The sequence below is a fragment of the Macrobrachium nipponense genome, chromosome 7 (genome assembly GCF_015104395.2).
Source record: "Macrobrachium nipponense isolate FS-2020 chromosome 7, ASM1510439v2, whole genome shotgun sequence".
Classification (NCBI taxonomy): domain Eukaryota; kingdom Metazoa; phylum Arthropoda; class Malacostraca; order Decapoda; family Palaemonidae; genus Macrobrachium; species Macrobrachium nipponense.
The window spans coordinates 104905717-104929699 of record NC_061109.1 but is presented as its reverse complement, the minus strand read 5'-3'; the positions used below and the strand labels follow the sequence as shown (position 1 = coordinate 104929699).

General features: G+C 36.7%; 1 protein-coding gene and 1 long non-coding RNA gene across 13 annotated transcripts in view; one reads left to right on the top strand and one right to left on the bottom strand.

Moving 5' to 3' along the window:
- LOC135217422 (mucin-2-like) overlaps window positions 1-23983 on the top strand; it is a 463906-nt gene that overhangs the window by 212457 nt on the left and 227466 nt on the right. For all 12 annotated transcript variants that reach the window (XM_064253279.1, XM_064253275.1, XM_064253277.1 and 9 more), the window contains 2 exons: window positions 4133-6138; window positions 8093-8247. In XM_064253279.1, the coding sequence (XP_064109349.1) occupies window positions 4955-6138; window positions 8093-8247 (1339 nt within the window). In that variant the 5' untranslated portion in view covers window positions 4133-4954. The remainder of the gene's footprint in view (window positions 1-4132; window positions 6139-8092; window positions 8248-23983) is intronic.
- The window catches only part of LOC135217423 (uncharacterized), a 625282-nt gene continuing 624696 nt past the window's right edge, over window positions 23398-23983 (bottom strand). The window contains exon 3 of the long non-coding RNA XR_010315129.1: window positions 23398-23430. This is a non-coding gene — a long non-coding RNA (uncharacterized LOC135217423). The remainder of the gene's footprint in view (window positions 23431-23983) is intronic.

Genomic DNA, 23983 nt, shown 5'->3' with positions numbered 1-23983 from the left:
GTTTTCACTCTTGTGTTTCTTGATATTCTTATATATATATATATATATATATATATATATATATATATATATATAATATATATAGATACATATATAATATATCTATCTTCGATGATTCCATTAGGAAAAAAATACAAATTTTGAGGTGGCCAATTACAGAAAACTACCTAATATGTATATATATATATATATATATATATATATATATATATATATATATATATATATATATATATATATATATGTAATACTTCAAGTTATTTATATCTGCCCATTACGATAAGAAACACATTCAGTCTTCCATTGACATAAAAAAAACCATTTGTTCTGTTACATCGGTTAATCGTCATCTAACATCTGATAAGAACTCAGTGAGTAGTTCTTGAAACATGAGATCCGCCTTAGCGCAATGCAGCCTTGCAAAACGGCCCCCATTGGGCGCTTAATTTCCACCGCCATTTACACTTGATAACACAACACCGAAGCCTCCGAAGGGATACGAGAGGACGGTCCTCGCGTCCTTTCCCAGGGTAGGATTTCGAAAGCGTTCCAAGCCTTCATCTGCGTACGAAAACATATTATTATTATTATTATTATTATTATTATTATTATTATTATTATTATTATTATTATTAGCAGCAGACAATATAACGTAAAACTATCATTATTATAGGAAATATAACTGAAAAATACTCTCACAAAAGGAAGAATGAGACCCAGAATATTTGATAAATATTAGCAAATATTACCGCGAAAAGTTACTGCTGAAGGTAACAAGCTGACAATGTTTTGAATTCTTATATACATATTATATATATATATATATATATATATATATATATATATATATATATATATATATATATATATATATGCACACAAGCGCGCGCGCACAAACACGCACATAGTATGTGGACGTGAAAGATGTACTAAAAATCTTGAGCCCAGATTATTATTCCAAAACTAGGCAGTGGATGAAAAGATGCTTCTACGTCCTGCGCTGAGGAACCCCAGTTACGTTCATGGTATCAGGTCACTTTGCTTATAAGAAAGAGGCTGTTAACAGCCGAGGATGATGTCATAGGAGGCAAATATCTGCTACTAAAACGGTCGGTAAAATTACATTGAATCCGTAAGTACGTGCAAGGCACCATTTAAATTTTTCGTAATTTCGTATACTGTGAAACGCTCCTACGGTAATAAGGTCGGGGGGAGGGGAGCCGAGAGAGAGAGAGAGAGAGAGAGAGAGAGAGAGAGAGACTTTCTTTATCATTCCGAACCCCTATCGACTTCGATTAATGACAAACCGGCTTGAAAACTCTGCCCTCATGTAAATCACCAGCCATGACATTTGAAATGAAATTCTGTCTGAAAAACTCGAAATGTTGATATAGACGTTATTCATTTGAAGGGATACTTATTAATCATATATAAACCAACAAACATCTAACCCTTGAGAGTTTTATTCGATATGCAGATACCACCAAACAACCGTTAGAACTGGCTTTGATACGAAACACCTCCCTCGCCATTTTCCGAGAAAAGGAAAAACTTGCCCCTTGGGAAATTATGAGACGCTAAGCCACGAGTGGGTAATGTCATGTTTGCGAACACCCATGCTCTGCCTGCCGATCGCTGGAGGCAATTCTGGGTCAAATTGGAAGGAAAATGGACAGCCTAAATTGGCCTACTTCTAGAGAGGTAAATGGAAACCCGGAGAGATCTTTTTAAAGCTGAAGATCTTGAGAGATATCTCAGACGACGGCATTCAGAGAGAGAGAGAGAGAGAGAGAGAGAGAGAGAGACAAAGAACGGACTCTGCAAGCAATATAAATAAAACCCACGATATCGCAACACGAAAATGTGTGTGCAAGAGAGAGAGAGAGAGAGAGAGAGAGAGAGAGAGAGAGAGAGAGAGAGAGAGAGAGAGAGAGAAATAGCAATGTTTTTCCATTTCCCTTGAAGGAATGCCAGGCTGCAATGCAGACAAAATAAGATACCGCAAAGGAACGACATTTCTAATTCGAGTCTCATTCCATCGAATATCGGAAAATCAAAGACGTCTTTGTGTTTCGCTTAGTTTGGCAAGATATCTTTCTTCGCGGAAAAGAACGCCATGCAATGAAAGTCATGTGATTAGTCATGAAAAAAATTTGAAAGCAGGTGAAACCATTGTAAAAATCACAAATCTCATACATATGAGACTCATAATAAAAAAAACCATGCGAATTATCTCAAGTACTTCCGTTTGGAATCTGCGCAGCCCAAAATACCAGTCATGATAAAAAAAAGCGAAATTAAATTAAGTGTGAGTGTTTAGATATTTGAAATAAAAAAAAAACAGCGTATTGGAAAATTCACTGGCCTATTGGGGCACTTGCCAGAAATAAGAAGGGCCACTTGGGGGCATTTGCAAGAAATATCGAGACAGGAAATTGAAATAAACCAGTCTTGGCTAACTGGGGAGTCTGCAAAAAAATAAAATGGTGACTTTAGTAATTTACTGGAAATTATAAATGGCGAATACTATACAACTAATATTTAAGGAGCTACGAACTGGTAAATTTACAAAAAATAAAAAAATATGGCAGTATAACTTTTGCACTGCCAAAACTAGTCAGGTTTTCTGCCTGGCAGCAATTACTGCGAGAGAAAGTTCATTATTGAAAAGCGATAAAGAATAACCTTTCCGTTTCCCGGTAAACACATATACGCCCATTTTATCTTTATTTTCTGCTGGGCCCTGAAATATGAACACAAATAAGGTACTAACAAGTGCTTTCTCTTGATATTGAAAATAAATTCCATAGTAACTCGCAGTATAGAAAATTCTCTCTCTCTCTCTCTCTCTCTCTCTCTCTCTCTCTCCTCTCTCTCTCTCTCTCTATTCCATCCTAAACACGGTTAAGGAATCTCTCTCTCTCTCTCTCTCTCTCTCTCTCTCTCTCTCTCTCTCTCTCTCTAAAAAATATTTCTCATACCCGGAAGGAAAAGCATTTCAGACATGGCTTCGTCTATTCCCTCATTAAGCTGATTACCCTAGAGAGAGAGAGAGAGAGAGAGAGAGCTTGTCCTCCTCTTCCTGTCGTCGAGTTCGCCTGCTATTGAAGTTAGACATGGAGTTAAGCCACTGCAAACCATATTAGGATAATTCGACCTTCAATTCGAATCCAATCCACGGCGAGTTGTGGATCACAAAATGCGCGGACGAAAATAATGGGCGATATGAAGCGTAGAAAATAATGTATTCAATAGGGGGTCAAAATGGATGAAATGCGTGGTCGAAACTTACGGACGAAGTGTAGGGCCGAAAACGGACGAAATGAATGAAAATGCTGGACACACACACATGGTCGGAATAATTAAACAGACTGGTACGATCAGAAACAATGGATAAACTTGCCACTGAAAGTATGAACGGTATGAGCGATAGACTAAGATGACCGAAATTCATGACGGGAAGTAATGGGCTGAGCGGATGAATGGGTGACAGGAAATAGTGAGCGAAATGGGCCATCAAAAGTGACAAATGAAGTGACTTGACGGATTAACCGAAAATGGTGGAAGAAATGGGTTCGCGGAAATGATGAACCAAATGTACCATAGCAAATAAAAGGGAAATCGATAATAGATGTCTCAGACACACGGAGGACTGGATTAAATGTGATCGAAATTGTTTTAAATGGAGATTAAAAGGGGTGAGAGATACAGGTAAACTGACAATGATAATACTTTATCTTTGTGCATTCGAGGAAGGAACTGGCCGTAATTATTTACGCACGAACTCCCATCCACCCTCAACAAACTGAGGTATTCGTAGTTAAACGTCTAAGACAACGCACAACATTAACTAACTTTAAGAAACCGCGTAGCGTAGTTTAATAGTGATAAGAATAGGTATTTAGTATTATATAAAACTATAAGAAACGGGTTACACTTTATCTTATCGAGCTTAGAATTAAGGTAGCCAATGTAAGGTTATATTGCCATGATCTCTGTTTTTTTGTGTAATTAGGCTTAGTTGTAGACAGTAGTCAACCTGATTATTTGTTATATTTAATCTTAAGAGTAGAAGTAGTTTTTTGAGCCGAAGCTATTTTCGTCTACAACTTCTGCTAATTTCTATTTTCAGGACTTTACGACGGTTGTGGTTTTGTTGAAAAGTGAGGAAATCTACCCAAGGTTGTGATAGGCAATAAAGAAAAACTCTCCATCGGCTACGAATTTTGTGATCCAGCCGAGATTTAGAAGCTAGCCCAGAATCCTTTTTCATAGATTGTAGACAATAGGAGTGATAATAACTTTAGAGTGAACTTTTCATGTATAAAAACCAGGCTCAGTTATGAGTGTTTTTTTCCGTTTATGAATTGTATATTTTAGATGTACGAGGCGTTAGAATATACTCGTAGTGTGTTGTAGAGATGTAAATATAAAATGACAAAACAAGCGAAATCCAACTTCGTTTAAGTATTAATAAACTGTGTAGGTACTTAAGAGAACTTTACTGAATCATTCTTGATAATGGATGTTACTTTATGTAGATAGACGAAATCGCTTATTTTACCGTCCATAAGATCTCATTTAACTAGAAAAGACAAATTCTTGTTATTCCGTATTTATTAACAAGTCTGTGTAACGAATTTGATATTTGCTAAGTATTTAGTCATAAAGATTTAAAAAAAATGCTATTCCAAGCCGTTACCAGCTTGAGCCAATAGCAACTTCATAAGCAAATACTTCAATAATAATGAAAGCGTTGTAACTGCGAACGCACTTGATGGATATGGCAAAAAAACCAGTTGACTAATGTCTGAAGCAGTGATGCTCCAAATAGAAAAGGTGAACATCCTCCCTATGAGGAGCTGACACAAAAACACCCACTGAAACAGAAAAAGCCACACCGGAGTTTTGGGCACATGTCCGAGAACGGAGAATAGAGGATATCTAGTGAAGGATGACGACCCTTTGCAGTACACCTGAATCCTTGCCATCCCCAAGGGCTGCAGATGCAGCCCCTGGATTTACTTCACCTCCTGACGCTTCTCCGAGGTCGTACGACGCCCCTTCGTTCCCCGTTGATGCTCCTCAACCCCCCTCCTTCCAGGGCCGCAACGATACTGACTATGAAGTGCCATTCTTCACAGTGGCACATTACAGAACACCAACAGCTCCCACAACTTACGAATATGCTGCCACTCACGCAGGAATGCCCGATGGAGCAGGGGAAGCCCTCTACAACGGCAGTTTTGATCCAGCCGCCATGTCCCCTGTGGAACTAGCTTTTGGGTCAAGCATGACAGACTCTGGCAGGTGGTGGCCATCGCAGTCGCGTGGTTCTCGGGACACTTCCCAAGCAACAACCCCGAACCAGACACCTGCAAGGTCACCCGTCGGTGTGGCCATCCCACCTGGTCGCTCTCCTACTGGACTACCAGGTCCACCAGCTAGATCCCCTACAGGAATACCTGGGCCTGTGGGACGTTCTGAGCCGGACTGCGCCGTTCCTTCTCATCCTCCGGGAACATTCATTCGTCGCGTTTATGGTGCTCATGACCGCACTCCTGTGGGCTGTTTACACGCAGCGGCAGGCACCGCCCCCCACAGCCACAAACCCACGCCACCGACACCAGCACCCAAACCAACAAATTACGACAAATCTTCCTCCAAGTCGTCAAGACCCAATCGCTCTCACGATGAAACGCCCGTGAGAGGCAGTGTCGATTTCGTCCTTGACCAGCCATCTAGAACTCCCAACCGTAGCAGGAGTGGGTCCCGGAAGGGCCCGTCTGTCCCTCCAAAGCGCACCACCCCCACTACCTCCGCCCCTCCTTTGCCTGGAAGTGACTCAAGTACCCACCATGACTCTAGTAAGCAAGGGCCCTCGAAAGATCCTCCTCCGGGAGACCGCCAAGACAACCAAATGGTTACCTCAGGCACAAAAAGCGGCGGTAATAAGGAGGAGGGCATGACGCTTGTCAATGGCGGTGGCGGCATGGAAGGGAGCGGTGTCTATGAGGATGCCGGAGTGAGTGATGCGGCAGACCGTCTGGAATCTGCCATTCAGTCAAGCTCATCTTCAGAGGTGGTTGCAACTCCTAGGACGCCTAGGACACCTCGCACTCCCCGGAGTAAGTCCAGGTAAGTCCTTTCCTGATTCAGACACCGTCCTCAATCCTCATTTCCCCTTATCCTAATCATTTTTATTATTATTATTATTATTATTATTATTATTATTATTATTATTATTATTATTATTATTATTATTATTATTATTATTATTAACTTCAAACATTACACGGTATAAGACAGACTAGACAATAATAGAACAAAAAGATTTACCTAACGTACTTCACGATTATTTTTAAAAAGGCAGACAAAAAAATTATAGTATATACCTATTCTTTTATTCTGTTCCAACTTATCTTACCTACCCAAATAAGAGAGAGAACATCACGGAGATAAAGCGATTATTACATACACACACACACACATATCTATCTATCTATCTATCATCTATCTATATATATATATATATATATATATATATATATATATATTATATATATATATATATATATGGAAATTACAATTGTGTAATCATCTGTTATATGTCTTGAGTGGCACATTTATCAATGACAATGATAACCTCATTCTGCCATTTCTCTAATATTCAAAATATAAAAGTCTTATAACATTTAGATACTGACAATCATCTAACATTGCTTTCGTGATATCCTTTATTTTAAACTTAGTTAGGCAAAACAAGACTTTTCATGTTGGTCATAAACATTCGTCCCAGAAAACATTTTTGTTACAGTAGAATATGAATTTTTTTGTCACAGTAAAATAGTATGAATTATGGTATATTAGAAATTGACAAACACGCGCAGAAAGAAACAGAAAACTTCAGATCTACCAGACAGCACCTTGCTCCATCATCCCCTTTAAAACACCTACCCATCCCCGCCCCCCCCCAACCCCCAGAAAATCAAGGAGAAAGAATTTTATAAAGGAAAGGTTCACAGACGTCCCGAACTCTATAGCCTTTTCGGTTTCCTTTGAATGACTCCCTTCTGGCTCCTTTGTTTCTACTTCTTGTTTTTTCTCCTTTCAAGTCAATCCCTCACTTTTGAGATTTCCATGAATCTCCATTGTACGTTTACTTGTGCACTGAGTTTTTACCCTGCTATTTCTATTTGGTTTTTGTTTATAATTTTTTCTAAGTGTTGATTCTTAATGATATTGCTTTGCTTGCATTATTTTGTGGCTAGTCCATATGGGCTTCTGTTTGTTCTTCATATTGGACCATTAGCTGCTTAATGATCGTTGGCTAACTGCTGCATCCCTTTCATTTTGCCCGAGTTCGACAATAAAGTAAATTAAAAAGGCTTTTAAAATAACCATGAACAGCATGCTCAATATTTTTCTCTTTTTTTTCTAAACCGTTGGTTCCAGCTTTTCAGGTATTTTGTATATGATTTACCATGAAAATTATTAACTCTTTAAAAGTTTTCCACAAATTAGTTATTAAATATGTCTTCCTTTTTGAAAAAAATAAGAAATAGAATAAAAAGTAATGATATGTACCATTCAAGTTCAGATTAATCCATCAATAAGTCTTGCTTTCCAAAATGTGTGAACAACTCAATAGAATTTCTCAAGAACCCTATCAGAACTGATGTTACAATGTTTTTCTAGCAAATACCTAACTAAAGCATAAATAATCATAACAAGAACATGAGTCTTTATCTTTAGAAGTGAGTGTATATATTGCCTTAAATTTCATATGTTAAAAAATTATGTTTACCAGATTTGATGTCATCAAGACTCCACAGACCGGTGCCATTTGACCTGACCATGTCACCTAGATTTAAGTTCAATTCAATAATCGGATCTTTCCTAAATAGTGACCCTCAAGGGTTATAACCCGGTATTTATCCTCCTTTGCGTCGTGTTTAGTACAAGCCCGTTGGCGATTACCGTAAAAATATAAACAAAATTCTGTAGATAACGTCCACCCCTAGGGGGTCACTACTTGGAAAGATCCCACAATTCCTTCACCGTCTAACGCCATGACGACTACTCTTCCCAGGGAGCCGTCCTTCTGCCTTGAGTTAGAGGACGACGAGTACCCGAGGACCGAGTCTGAGTATATGTCCCTCTTGCACGCCAAGATTGCCGAAGCACACGAACGTCAGCTTCTCCCGCTCAAGGAAGACTTGGCAGACTGGCTCTCCAAGCTCCTGGGTAAGTAGCTTTGACTTTGATGGCAGCGCCATCACTTCCATTTGTTTCTTCTCAAATCTCTCTTCTTGGAAGACAATGGCGAGTTTCGTGCGCACATTCTTAATGTGCTGGAGAAATCCCACTGTGCGATGGTATTTACAAAAGGACTGTACACTTAAAGTGGGTTACATAGACTACTTGCTATGTAACCCATTGATTATTAAATTAAAAAAAAAAAATTAAAATCTTCATAGTCCCTCTCTCCGCCATTCACAAAGGAAATATGATTTGATTTCACAATAAATCAACTGTATCATCTAGCCAAACTCACAACCGGAGAGAGAGAGAGAGAGAGAGAGAGAGAGAGAGAGAGAGAGAGAGAGAGAGAGAGAGAGAGAGAGAGAGAGAGAGAGAGAGAGAGAGAGAGAGAGAGCCTTTAATAGTAAGTCACAAAGAAACGTTTCCACAACTAAGAAATATATATTGGGCATTAGTGTCTCAGTTGGGGGTAGAATTTAAGTACCCGTAATTTATGCAGTACTTTTGGTAGTAAATAGTCTGATATGATAACCACACACTCTAATACATATACATAAATATATACACACACACACACATATATATATATATATATATGTATACATGCATACATATATATATGTATGTATGTATACATATACATATATTTATATTTATATAAATATAAGTATATATATCTATCTATTTATCTACATTATATATATATATATATATATATACATATAATACATATATATATATATATATATATATATATATATATATATATATATTATTAAAGATATTTTACTAATATTATTTCAACAGCTTCATTGACAAAAGAGGGTGTGTGGTGCTCATATCAGACCATTTACTACCAAAAGTAACATATGAAGCACGGCTACTTAAATTCTATTTTCAATTTATGAGGAATGAGACGCTAATGCCCGGTATATTTCATGATTGTGGAAACTTTCTTTGTGAATCATTATTAGTGGGACTATTTCTTTCTCTCTCTTTTTCCACACACACACACACACACACACACACACACACACACACACACACACACACACATATATATATATATATATATATATATATATATATATATGTGTGTGTGTGTGTGTGTGTGTGTATTCTATAGTATGGTTGCGTGAATTCTATTTGTTTTTTGTATTTATATTTCCATAGTTGGTAAGACAACCCCAATAAGAAAACCATAATTTCAGTTAAACTGTTCAAAGATGATTATAATGCTCCATATTCATACCCTACTTCATTCCCAACCATTATATTAAAATGCATTATTTTTCCTTCACTAAAATCATTGCGTAGCCCTGTAGTATTTTTTTTATAAAGCTAAAAAAATATAAATGTTTGACTTAAGGCCTACTGTATATTGTAACGTTCGGAAGTTTAAAGGTGCGTCCACACTAAATTATGCCATAAACACACGTTGGCAAGTTATTGCACACAAATCACAAACGTGCTGAATATAAGTCGACTGGAAGTCCTAATGAGTGGTTCATATGCCTAGCCCCACCATTTGTCAAAAAGATTCGGTCTCCACTTTCGGTCGTTGACTTTTCTATATGGTCATTGTGGAGCTATTTGTCAACCTGTTTGTCACATGTATAAGATAAGTTGTCAACATGTGCTTACGACGTTTTACTGCAGTGGGCACGCTAAGAAAAACAATGTTCTGTCTTAAGCCGACCTTGATGGTTTGCATTAGTGTATTTCATATTCTGGAAGGTTTAATAAGTACTATTGAGTATACTTAACTAGTCGTACAACAGTCATTATATTATATAAGTGCAATTGAGCATTCTTAATAAGTCCTACAACAGCCATTATTCAAAGTCCGACAGTATCGTTGGACCACAGTTATCACGACTAATTTTAAAAATATCCAATGTATTCCGAAGATCAATAGGGTGCTTTGTCTTATTCTCAGCTATCAAAAAATCAAGTTGAAAATTCTTTTTATCAGACCAATACCATATAATTTAGTAACTTCCTTGTAGTTTTTCTCAATAGCATTTTGAATTTTTTTTTTCTAACTGATCGATTGGCTTTTATATGTAAAGTTTTTAAAAATCAAACTAGTATAAGTTTGAATGCTTACAGTTTCTCGCCGTTGCCGGAAGTGAGCGTAAAATAAATGGTAGCCTCATATGTAAAAAAAATACTTTAATGCTCCCCCTAAAAGATATTGCCGCACTGTCTCATTTTGAAGTAACGCTCTTCTCGCCGGAATCCTCAGCATTACGATCCAAGAGGAGTGTTGGGGAGCTGTCTCCCGCCAACAATAGGAGCAAAATCTATAAAAGAGCAAGATGAATGAATGCCAAAGAAGGAGGACGGAAGAATTGCATTTAATGCCAGGAATTTCCAGTTGGCCCTTTGGAGTTCCCCTCATCCCCGGGATCCCGAATTCTCCTGACTCATCTTTTATGGAGAGAAGAGAGAGAGAGAGAGAGAGAGAGAGAGAGAGAGAGAAAGTTGTGCGGCACATTCTACTACAACGAAATTTTTATGAGAATCTTCATATATTTCACATTAGCCACTTGCGATATCAAAGCTGACTGCGACAGGTGCGTGAAAGGATTTTACTCTCGAATAAGACAACTGAGTTTTCTGATTACAACAATAATCTGAGATCAACTCATGTGAGTTTAATCGTTCAGTATCACTAGTACTGTTTTCGTTAGTGTACAGTCACTAATTTACAGCGATTTTAATCTTTTTTTAATATTAACTTATTAAAAGTCTCTGGATTTAACTGCTCGTGGTAATTTATTGAGCAAAATAGGGCCTATCGTCCAGAGGTTCCAAAGTCCTATACAGCTCAGTAATCTGTCTCAGTGTCATAATTATTCGCTGTTGAATGTCCTGTAATGTCTCCCCGAAATGTGTTGACCTTATGAATAACGGTGTGATTCCTTCGCTCTATTCGTAATAAATTGGATTTTCGGAAGGTCATAGTAGTTGGAATTACAATAACCTGTCCCCTCAGCGACATAGTTATGAATGAACAACTGAATATTATGCTCGTTCAGTATTCCTTCATGAACGAAATGTTTCTCCGGTGTTTATCCCACCACTTTATTGATCTGATCACTCAAAAGGCAGATGAATCTAGTATCACTCCTGAATCTTTTACAGAATTCTACGCGTTAATTATAGTACCTCGGATGACAAGACTTCAACAGTCTCCCAGCCTCCTAAGGTCGCCCTTTTTTTTGCTAGAGTCAAACATTCAATCTTCATTTAATTTCAACCGTTTCATTTCCATTCATTTCTTAATATTACCCATAATTGTACTCACTTTCCCATCTATACATTCTTCATTGCTTAATGTTGGGTAAAACTGTATGTTGTCAGCGAAAGGGTTAGACTCTGTCGCATATATCCTGACTAGGAGTGACAACTCAGTTGTAAAAATGCAGAAGAGAACTAGAACCAGCACCTCTCCTTATGGATGAAGGAATGCCAGATCCTCGCGCAACAAATCTTGCGCTACAGAATCAAAAGCGGCAACCAGGGCCAAGTAAAATGAAGATGCCACACTTAACATCATCCATTTGATACAACCGGGTCATTAACTGCAGAACAAAGGTCTGTTTCTATCGAGCTTACCTGCATGTGAGCAGATTGTTCGCCAGTCAAAACCCGTCATATTTAGATAGATACCTCAATAACTGATCTAAAACACTTCCCAATAATCCCACATCAAGAGGTTCAACTTCAAAGTGGTGTCTGATGGACTTTGGCTATTAAGTGTACCCGTTACTATGGAATTATTTTCAATGCTTAAATTTACATTTTCCAGGATTATATTAAATACTTACAAAAACTTGTCTTCCTAATATCTACCATTTGCCATGTAAAAACTATTCACGATATTCTTAATTTTACGCTCAAAGAATTCAAGAATATTTCCTATTGCTACTTAAATATCTAAAACTCGTAACAACTCACTCGCATCTGAACCATCATCATCGATCTTTTGCCTGTGATGCTGGATCCATATCTCATAATCTTCTTTCCCATTTCGTGCCCCTTGATAAACACATTTCGCAATGTTAGTCTGAACTAACGCTATATCATGTAATCTAATTGTGCCTTAATTCTCACAGACTTAATATTTGAAACCACATTCTATCCGCAGCCACTACGATTCGGTATCGGTCAATTATTTCTAATACTCTCGATCTCCACTCCAATGTTTATCATCAACTCTCGTTCACCTCTGATTGGCGCCAGACTTAGAAAATCTCATGGAACTAATGGAATTAATGCATTTTACGGTAAATTTTTCAACATTACTAATCTTACGAACCACATTTATACTCTCTCTCTCTCTCTCTCTCTCTCTCTCTCTCTATGAAGAAGGTAAAGAGAGAACCATTCTGTCTCCAAATTCACGACTATTTTCTTGCCAGTAAATCTGACCTTGGTAACTTGAATTCCTCCCATAACCTTAACTACGTTTTTTATTTCTTTAATATCCCTCTCGCTTTCTGCAGACGCAACTATTAGGGGATTCTTTTTAATACTTTTATTTTCCTCGACCGCAATGTCATACGAACCTCATGTGCTAGCACTGCATACCGCTCCGATCTTACTCGTAAGTTAAAATATAACCGCAGAAACAAAATGTGAAGGAATGTATGTAGGATGGAATAGATTCTCATGTCCACGTGTAAAATCATTAATTCAAAGAAAAATTACAGGAGGCGGAATGTCTCTTCGTCGTCTTCTATGATTTCCATATGAAGTACATTAAATATTTTCTGTAGATGTCACCGTTATCCCTTATGGTATGTGTAATCCAAAAGACACTTTCGATATCTCTCAGAATTGTACTCTAAGTTTGGCGATAGTATGGATGCTAAACTCTACGTTTCTATCTGATCAATTTCAAAAGGCGTCATGGTGAAATAGAAATTTTGCCTAATAACTTTTATATTGTACATTTTATGATCATTATATTTGAAATTTGGTTCTGATGTAAAACTGCATAGCAAACTGATGCAGATGAAGAGTTTGGTAATGGTTGAAAATGCTCTCCTTGTAAATACAAGAACTCTGTCAGTAGAATCAGAGGTTTCCCGTCAGAGTCCGTCTAATAACAGAATGCCAAAATTTCAGACATCACAAAAAGCATTATACGTTTTCTATTAAAATATACTGCAAACTATTCACTATCTTTAAACACTGTACTGGCTATCTGTGGTTGATTACATTTTCATCAAAATACAGTTGGCTACTACACTTCACTTCTGTGGTAGATGGTTTACCAGAAGGTTATTCAGTTTAACAGTATCAAGCAAGAACAAGTTTCCTGTCTGGCCTTTTAATGATATTTCAAGAATAATTTTTTGGAGGCCGTATGTAAGATAATGCTTGTTATTAGCCGAGAAAATACGCTGCAAAAATAATTGAAACTTGGTTTCAATGGATCAGTGGTTTCCGTGAAATTAGACTAAATAAAAAGGAATTCAATTTTCATTATCTAAAGATAGGAATCGATACGTCGGATATACACATAATGCATTTGGTAAATAAAAATTAGAGACTTATAAAATAGCGTTGCATATTATTATTGTAGTAGTAATTATCATTTTTGACACTACTTTTTCTCTTTATCATCCCTTTATCTGTTCCTACCTTCATTCATACTATCACAGATTTTTTTTCGTTCGTCGTGGAGAGCGAAGCAGGTTAAGGGCTGATTAAAAGACACTTTATGCCTCCTTTGTCAAGTGAAATTCCTTTCGATTCGCCTGCTCTTTGATCCATTCCGGAGGACAAAATGGGACCGATGTAGTTGAAAGGATTGAGGAAAGACGGAGGATCGGGAGGAGGAAAGAACGGAGAGAGGATATGGAAGAGAGGCTACGCAGACAAAAATAAAACTGAGGAAGCACACAACAGCAAACTCGGTAAAATCGAGCAATGCTAATACGAAATAGGAGAGGAAAATATGAATTGGAGATGAAATGAGAAAATGGGTGAACCACTGATAGTATATACAAAAAGGGGTGAACCAATGATAATATATAAAAAGGGGTGAACCACTGATAGTATATACAAAAAAGGGTGAACCACTGATAGTATATACAGAAAGGGGTGAACCACTGATAGCATATTAAAAAAAAAGGATGAACCATTTATAGTATACACAAAAAGGGTTGAACCACTGATAGTATATACAAAAAGAGGTGAACCACAGATAGTATATACAAAAAGGGATGAACCACTAATAATATATACAAAAAGGGTGAACCACTGATAACATACAAAAAGGGATGAATCACTGATAGTATGTACAAAAAGGGGAGAACCACTGATAGTATATTAAAAAGGGGCGAACCTCTGATAGCAGATATATAAGAGGACGAAAGGAAAATTTAGAAAATGATAAAAACAGAAAATGTGTAAGAAGAAATACTTCGTCGGTCGAAGGTACAATCGTAAAGGAGGAGCATTGTAATAAGCTACCGTGCATGCACAGTATTCCACGAATGGTAAAACTAATAAACTGAGGTATGAGATGTTAAGTAATTATTGAGGCATGGGATATTAACAAAGTATTTTTTTTTTATACAGAAAGCCTTATGAACAATACATAGTTTTTGCAACATTAAATGGGATGCTTTTAAAGTTCTAAAAAAATCACCAAGTCTTCTGAAACTCTAAGCGCATGGATAGGGAGGGAATTACTTTGTGAGCATGACAGACGCTCTAAGTTTTGGCTTCATCCACCACTATTTGTATTACTTATTGAATATTTCTACTTATCTTCCAAGGTTAGCTGTTACTTCACTTCATTTTGCACACATTCAATAGCTACACTTGGCGCATTATATATGCACCAAGACCAACTATCAGGTCTGTAGCAAATAGTAAAATCAACAAAGGCCTCAGAATAATACCCTATAGAATACAAGAGATGACAAGCCTAGGTTCATTCATAGCTAAACTGCATCAACAACTCTGTAGTTGGTCAACTATAAAAACTTCTAATAAGATCAAGTACACAGCTTTCAATACATTGGTTACGAAGGTTATATACATTTGAGAACAATATGGGCAACAAGGTAGAAGCCGATAGTTTGAGCTCTTGCCCACATTCAGGGCATTCTTGGACATAAGTTGTTAATTCAGAATGGTATCTGATTTCTTGTAAGAATGCTGACTATGAACAAGGAAGTGCCTAGATTCAAGTTACTTTTATGAAGGAAGTGCCCAGATTCAAGTTACTTTTATGAGATCTTAAAGATAAATTTCAGCTACCTTCGACAGGAATGGAAGATATATTTGTCTGCACATTCATTACATTTATTCGAAAAAAATAAAATTCAATATTAGGCATAAAATTAAATATAGCACTTTTTGATAGACAAAGAATCAAAATAAAATCACAAAATACTCTTAAGAAAATAAATTGACTGAAAATTACTTTGATAAAAATTGGAACGCCCGACCAGCAAGTACTGCATAGTCAATGGCTTGTGATGCCAAGCTATTAAAAGCCCTAGGTGCTACACTTGAGTGTGTCTAATTCTAAGGCAACACAGAATAGTTTCCTGAGTTCAAGGCATTTTATAATGCCTGTACTACGTGAGAGCCAACCTGGTAAAGTCCATCTTCTAGTTACTGCCAGTCAGGCTCTTCCCAGGGAACTGCCATTAGGCCTTCTTTCCTGTTTAGAGACATAGATGAAGACTACTGTTTTCCAATTTGCTAGCCGTTGTCTCTTTTTGTTTCAGGGAAACTAATGATTACTTTGATTTTATTGCCATATCTACCATATTTTTGTCTAAGGCAGCATGCCCTCCACAATATTTGCATATTTAGGAGCATTATTCCATACGGTATGAGACTTCAATCCACAGTTAGTGAATTCTGGCTCACCTACTTTCCTTTCGCAGGGTACACTTACATTTCCTTTTATCTGACAATAAAAACAATGCAAAAGGGTAAAACATATGGCGTTATTTGATCTTGTATTAAGCTGCTGATTTTCTGGGATCTTCATTATAAAAAATGGTAATATAAAAAGTAGCTGTGGACAGAGAGAGAGAGAGAGAGAGAAAGAGATAAGAAAACGCAAGTAAGATATACGAAGAAAGTAATTGCAAAAACTTTTAGCTTAAGTGCCACTTCCGCTCTCGCTTCCTCGACTCCCTCCATTTCCTTCATCTCTTCCTCCTCATCCGTACTTATATGAGATTCTTTATCAGCTCCACTTCCCTTCTGCCCCACTTCATTCTGAGAGAGACGAGGAGTTTCCTCCACCATCCCCACCACGTCCTGGCACCCCACAGCAAAGAGAACTGTTCCGGCTTCGTTTTTGTTGCTTATTTACAATAAAATTTCATTTCTTTGTATACACTCCCCTAAGACAGTTTCATACAAAAAATATTTCGTTTTCCAAAGTTCAGTTTTCCACAATTTGTCATGTATGCTTGAACACTTCATTTAATCTAACTGTGGATAACTCTCTCTCTCTCTCTCTCTCCTCTCTCTCTCTCTCTCTCTCTCTTCTCTCTCTCTCCTATGCATATGCATTTATGCCTTAATAACCTCATCTTCCTTCAGTCCTAAAACTCTGTTTCTCTTCTTTGCACTTAAGTTGTCATAAAATGCCCAAATTTTGAGGCTGGTGGCAGGCAGCTAATTTCTCTGAGCAGTGCATAATGGTCTTCCTACGAACGGCAAGAAGGCTTCGGTTTATCTTAGTGCACAAAGTTTAATGCTTTAAATCTTCTGACGCTCGCGTCGAGGTTTTTCTTCTTTTTTGGAATTCTTGAAGACATATCTCCCCTTTCTAAAAAAAAAAAAAAAAAAAAAAAAAAAAAAAAAAAAAACACTTAAAAAAAATTGAAAAATCTACATTTTCTAACTAAAAAATTGTTTATTTACATTTTCTAACTAAAAAAATAATAAAAAAACATGTTATTTTTAACTCCGTAAATATTTGCAAAGATAAACCCATCACGGCAAATACCTTATATAAAAATATATAAAACCTTCTGGTTAGCGGTTAGATGTTCTTTCCGCGAGATAAAGTAAGGAATGCGAAGCCACTGGAAAGCATCTCTCACATTTTAACCAGAACAGTTATTAGGTTCATCTGGAAGCATACAGGCATCGAGCACAGGTGCTTTCAGGAAGAGCAACAACAACAGCAACAGGGATACCTAGAAGCACCTAGAAGTATGTTGTAAAACAACATGAAAGCGGTATTACATGGCTAGCCAATATAACGAGCTGTCTTAGCTAGAGTGGGTTATTTCAACACTTCCTCTCGGATGATGTTCTTTACGTCGAGAGAGAGAGAGAGAGAGAGAGAGAGAGAGAGAGAGAGAGAGAGAGAGAGAGAGAGAATATATATTGCAAATTTGAATGAAATTATTTTTTCATCCATGCCTTTTCTATTTTGAAGCCTAGGACGACTTTGAGACGATAAAGCTCATATATCATCTGCTATCTTTTTCCGAGAGAGAGAGAGAGAGAGAGAGAAAAATATTCAAAGTCACAAAACGAAAAATATTTCTGAGCATCAAATGTTAAGGAGACAACTTTTTTTTTTTGTTTAATTTTAGTATTTTATTTAGTAGACTTGTGTACTGAATAAATATGAACGGAAAATAACCGCAGGTAACAATAATGAAATATAGTACATGTCAGTGTATCATAAGAGGTTTACATTGCAAACGTATTCCCTTTTCTTGTGAGAACGCCCTTGATAAGTATTAATAAAAAAAGCTTGATACGAGAAAATGCAACAAAATCCCACCAATCTATTTCTATACCGTCCTGAACACAGATGAAGGTCTAACATTCCCTCAAACAAGAACGACTGTGGTGACCCAAATCATAAAGAATGTCCTCCAATGTGGCAACACTTTAACCTTCATTACCTCATGAGACCTTATACCGTAAGCTACTAGACCTGTTAGGCATATCTGCGCAACCTGCTGCTAAGATTTATCTATACTGCACGACGTAACACGAAACTCGCACGTGCATACATACACGAAGTAAGGATGACAAATTAAATTACAGAACGTTAAAAAAAGCTAACCTCAATTTCGAGTGCACGTTCGTTCCTTAATGAAACATAAGCAGATTTCCTCAGGAAGTAAATTTGTAAAGAATCAGAAACTTTGATTGACAATATTATACTTCATAAGTACCTAAATGAGAGAGAGAGAGAGAGAGAGAGAGAGAGAGAGAGAGAGAGAGAGAGAGAGAGAGAGAGGTGAAGTTATCCAGTTCAAAATTTTAAGAAAAAACACCAGTGAGATTCATTTTAGAAAACTAAATAACTCACTTGATAATAAGGGAGCTGAAAAAAAATCGGCAATCCTCTTAAGCGACCCGCGCCCATTTTTCCACTCTCTCTTAATCATACTCTGCAAGAAGAGCAAAGCATCATCAAGCATTCTTGTGGAGTTTGTTATAAGAGAGTATAAGAGTATATACGAATTATTATTACGTCACCGTGATTCATATATATGCATTATGGTACAAATGTCTTCTAATATCCAATTCGCTCAACCTCGGCATTAATATATTTTCATATATTATATATACATACATACATACATATATATATATATATATATATATATGTATGTATGATATATATATATGTATGTATATTATCAAGTAAGTTATTTAGTTTTCTAAATCAGGACTTCAGTAGTAATTATTATCTACTAAAAAAATTCTCCTTCGGTTAACATACACACACACACACACACACACACACACATATATATATATATATATATATATATATATATATATATATATATATATATATATATGTAAAGAGAGAGAGAAAAAAAAAGTGATTATATTATATATATATATATATATATATATATATATATATATATATATATGATCAGACTCTCTCTCTCTCTCTCTCTCTCATCTCGCTCTCTCTCTGCTCTCCTCTCTCTATATATATATATATATATATATATATATATATATATATATATATATATACATATATATGTCTATATGCCTACTGGACATAAACGTAATTTACCACTATTATTCTAGTAAAGTCCGTGTCCTGCATTTTCAGTTAATGAACCAACTGAAAAACAGTAGTTGGACAGTGAATATTTTTCAGTAAAGTATACAGCATTCAAGTGGGTAAATGTCATTAAACAAACGAATATCCATATAGTTATACTTACAACGGATAGAGAGAGAGAGAGAGAGACGAGAGAGAGAGAGAGAGAGAGAGAGAGAGAAATACCTATTTTAACACATCCCTATGTGCTTATATATGCACGCACACAGACACGCACACACACACCACCATACTATGCATGCATACGGATTCGCTTTCAAGTAATAAGCCCGAACTCATTGTCTGATGGCTTAATTGCAGAGGGGCCAGTTGCTGATCATCATGATGCATTATCGCGCGTTTTCCTCATAATTGAAGCCAAACACATCCGCTCTCTCTGTCCCTAATTATCTTCTGTCTAATTCGTCACATTTTCAGCGGCCATAACGAACATTTCATTGTAAATTCAATTACTGCGACGCCTACAGGGCGAAACTTTGCGGATAAAATGCCTCAGAGGGATTAAAATACTACATGTTTTCTTTTTGTACTTTAGCGAGGAATAAACTATGCTGAGTAAAATTTGTGGGTATATACCTATGCTTAAGAATACAAATTATATATATATATATATATATATATATATATATATATATATATATATATATATATAGATATATATATATATATATATATATATATATAGCTACGTATAAATCACCTCACTACAGCTAAAACCAAGTGTAGGAACTACACCCAGTCAAGACTAAGTATGGGAACTACACCAAATTTCTTAATTTTTTATAACTGTATATATGTATATTATGTACTATAAACACAATGTACATACATACACACACATGTATATATATATATACATGAGAGAGAGAGAGAGAGAGAGAGGAGAGAGAGAGAGAGAGAGAGAGAGAGAGAGAGAGAGAAGTATTTGATTTTAAGGTTACTGATTCGCAATGGCCAAAATGCAGGTTACAAGAATGTGGTGCCTCGAAGTCCCATGTCTCGAGCCCTTTTCAAAGGGAGCATAAGAAGAGAACACGTACACACAACACTTCCTATCACTTTCACTGTCGCATTTTCGTTCCGCAGCCACGAATACTAGAGATTTTATCTAGGTATATGGAGTGGTGGGCGAGTTTGTAAACATGCAGAAAGTTCCATAACTTTAAAGTCAATGCTATTTACTTTGCAAAGATCATACATTAATATGTATCAAGTTATGTACGTATGAGCATATAGTTTCCCTAGGAGTAGGGTATTCCCAAGGGATATCTAATTCCATATCGAGTGATATTTGTGGTTTAATAATGCTGAGTACAAAAATCAAGCAGCACTTAATGACAAAACATCATAATAAGCCAAGACCGACAAACTTACCAGTCGGCTATTTTGGTTATGGGCGACTTCTATTTTGAGTACAGAAACCCCGTTCGATAGGAATATATACAACCAGAGTTTATATAGTGAAACTGACCTTCTATCACTGTATGTAGACCAAATGCCCAGGTTCGAATCCTTGCCAAGACAGATGGACCTATCAGTTATAATATCCTTTGGGTGTAAGTAATCCCCAGATCAATATGAATTCAATGTCGGGTGATATTTGTCGTTTAAAATTTGTTAATATAAAGAAACATGAGTTTATCTATATATTCATACACATTTATGATGGGCCTCTGCCAAATTCACTTCCTTCCCTTAACCTTTTCCACACCATCTATCAAACGCTTACTAGGCCTTACTTTACTCCTTCCTCTTTATTGTGTTAGCTATGTATACAGTCTTCCCACCCATCATCATCATCCTTTGTTTAGACATAATCCAACCATCTCGAATTACTCATCGTCCATTCTTTCACTTATAAACATCACCCTAATTCTTAACTTTTCAGTTGTTCTTATGTTGCAAATATACTATGCAAATATCTCATCTCAACAATTTCGACTTGTTTTCATTATCATACTCATTCTACATCCATAGTTCCCTTCCATACATCCCTTTTCATATCTTTCAATCTTTGGTACAGAGCCCTTCCACATAGTAAATTATCTTGTCAAGTCAATCGCGGGGGCACTTTGAGCCATTCAGCATTTAAGACAGTGAAAAGAGAGAGGTGGAGTAGTTGGACAGCAAGATGAAGAGATCCAAAAAAATAAAAGAGATAAAGTTCAAGATTCTAAAGGTGGAGCTGGGAGGGACGTCGCAAATATCCTAGAGTAATTCCTACACAGTGCATCACATTAGAAGCATCACGGACACTATAGGAAACTTTCATTACTTTCATATTTACTTTCCACTCACTCTCATATCCTCAATCTGTTTTTTTAAATTTCCCTTCTTCCAAAAACTATAACTTACAATTTCTGCAGCTTCCCGGAACCGTCACCGATCTGCAGTGTTTTTGAGAGCATCAACCATTCAGCGATCCTGTTACGATTCGAGTTATTGCCCCACAGCCTACTGCGCCTATATATACACGTGCTTGTATGTATGTATGTATGTATGTATGTATGTATGTATGTGTATGCTTGCAGTGTACATGCGCGTAACTGAGCAAATGTCTGTGGAATGATGATAAGGCTTACTTTTAGCTATTTAATTCAAATCACAGACAAGTACTAATACATGTTAATCAGCAAATAAAATACAAATCAGAAACCATGCCAAATAAAACTAAGAGGAATGAATACAAGGCATATAACACTCCATCATTCAGAGAGAGAGAGAGAGGAGAGAGAGAGAGAGATGAGAGAAGATAGAGAGACGAGAGAGTTTTAAAAAGTTTTTAAAAAGGCTTTAGCTCTAAAAGGTTCCTTGGGTAACTATGGCCATTGGGCAATAAAATGCTTTCAAAGGAATCGAGGAGAGATAAAAGAAGGAACGAATTATGGGATGGAGGATGTAAAATAAGAGAGAGAGAGAGAGAGAGAGAGAGAGAGAGAGAGAGAGAGAGAGAGAGAGTCATGAGCGTTTTGGGTGAACGACCTACTATTAACACTTTCTCCCTAATTAAATTTCAATGATGATTGATTCATATCGACTGGAGAGGACGCAAAATTTCCTTAGGGTTAATTCGAAAGCTTCATAGGCAGGAACAACAGCTGGAAACAAATGAAGACTCAATCCCTTCCCTCAAAACGAAAATTTGGCAAAACGAGGAATTGATTAATTACTCTATTGTTTTCAGTGGAGCAATTACAAATAAAATGCGCGTTTTAATTCCCAGAGGCAATCATAAGTGAAATCATAAAAAAAAGAAATGAAAAATGGCATGATATTACGATGAAAACCGTCCAACTTTCTCTGTATTTTCCTGTTTCTTCTTGTGCACTATTTTGTTTCAACGCTCACATCATCATCATCATCATGTCATCAAAAAAAAAGACTACTGACTGAATGGAATAATTAAACGGAAGATTAACTGATTGGTTGATATGCTTCGACTGACGTTGCAGCCATTATTGTCATCGGCGGATATTGAGCTTAAGGAGGTCGTTGAATATACGCAAACAGACCATTGAAGAAGTTTACATTCAACTTCTCCAAATTACTGTTGATCATATGATATGAAAACAAGTCAATAACCAATTAAACAAAGAAAGTTAGGGCGCATTTCTCCGGTTAGGTACAAAATAGGAATCATGGTCGACATTTGTCACAGCAGGAGCACTATACACAGATACATGACTACCACTAAATTGTCACTTAAAGAATAAACACGCACACTTGAACCTAATATGAGGGATTAGACCGCCAGAACTGAAAACGTCAACCCTTCAGGAATAGGGAGGATGTCAGTAGTAGTCAAGGAGATAAGACTCTTCTGAAAAGAACTGATGACGCTGGTGTCAACACTCTACACCAGGTGGCTGAGTGGCTCATTCTATCTGCGTTTTAAGTGTAGTAGGCGGTTGTACTATCGCATATGGAGGAAGAGTCAGCGCTTAAGCCTAGTACTCATGTCACATACACTTTTGTTTGTTGCCATCACCTGCGCGGTGCCATTCATACCGAAAATAATTTCCAGTTTTAACTTACCTTGAGTACGTAGAGTCCTGGAAAGAAAATAAAAATGAATTTAGAACAGCTTATTTCTCATAAGTTCACCAAAGACAACGAAGACATGATAAAACACTGCATGTAAATGGTAAATAAGGAATACCAAATCTCTCTAAGGGTTCTTCCCATTCTATTCCAAGGATCTTAAACTAATAATTACAAAATCTAAACTAATCACAATTTTTGTTTTACCAAGTTACGAGGTAAAGCAAAGAGTAGAGACAACTTCTCTCTATCAGAGACTATACCCAGGAGTAAGTTGAAGATGGTGGGGCGAGGAAATAAGAAAAGCAATAATGGAAGTAAAGTATGAAAAAACTGAAGAGGACGAGACAGAGAGTTGTAGATGAAAGATAGCGAAAATATATAATAGTAGATATTTTAATGCCTATGAGCTTGGATAAAATTCCGCGTGTACACACCAATGTTACGGAAAAGGGAATGTGAAAAAATGCAAAAGCTTTTTTCAAAGAGGGCGTATGGGAAAGTGCAACAGAAATGAGAAAAATAACGGGTTGCATTCATTTTCAAATGTCGAGAGAACTAATA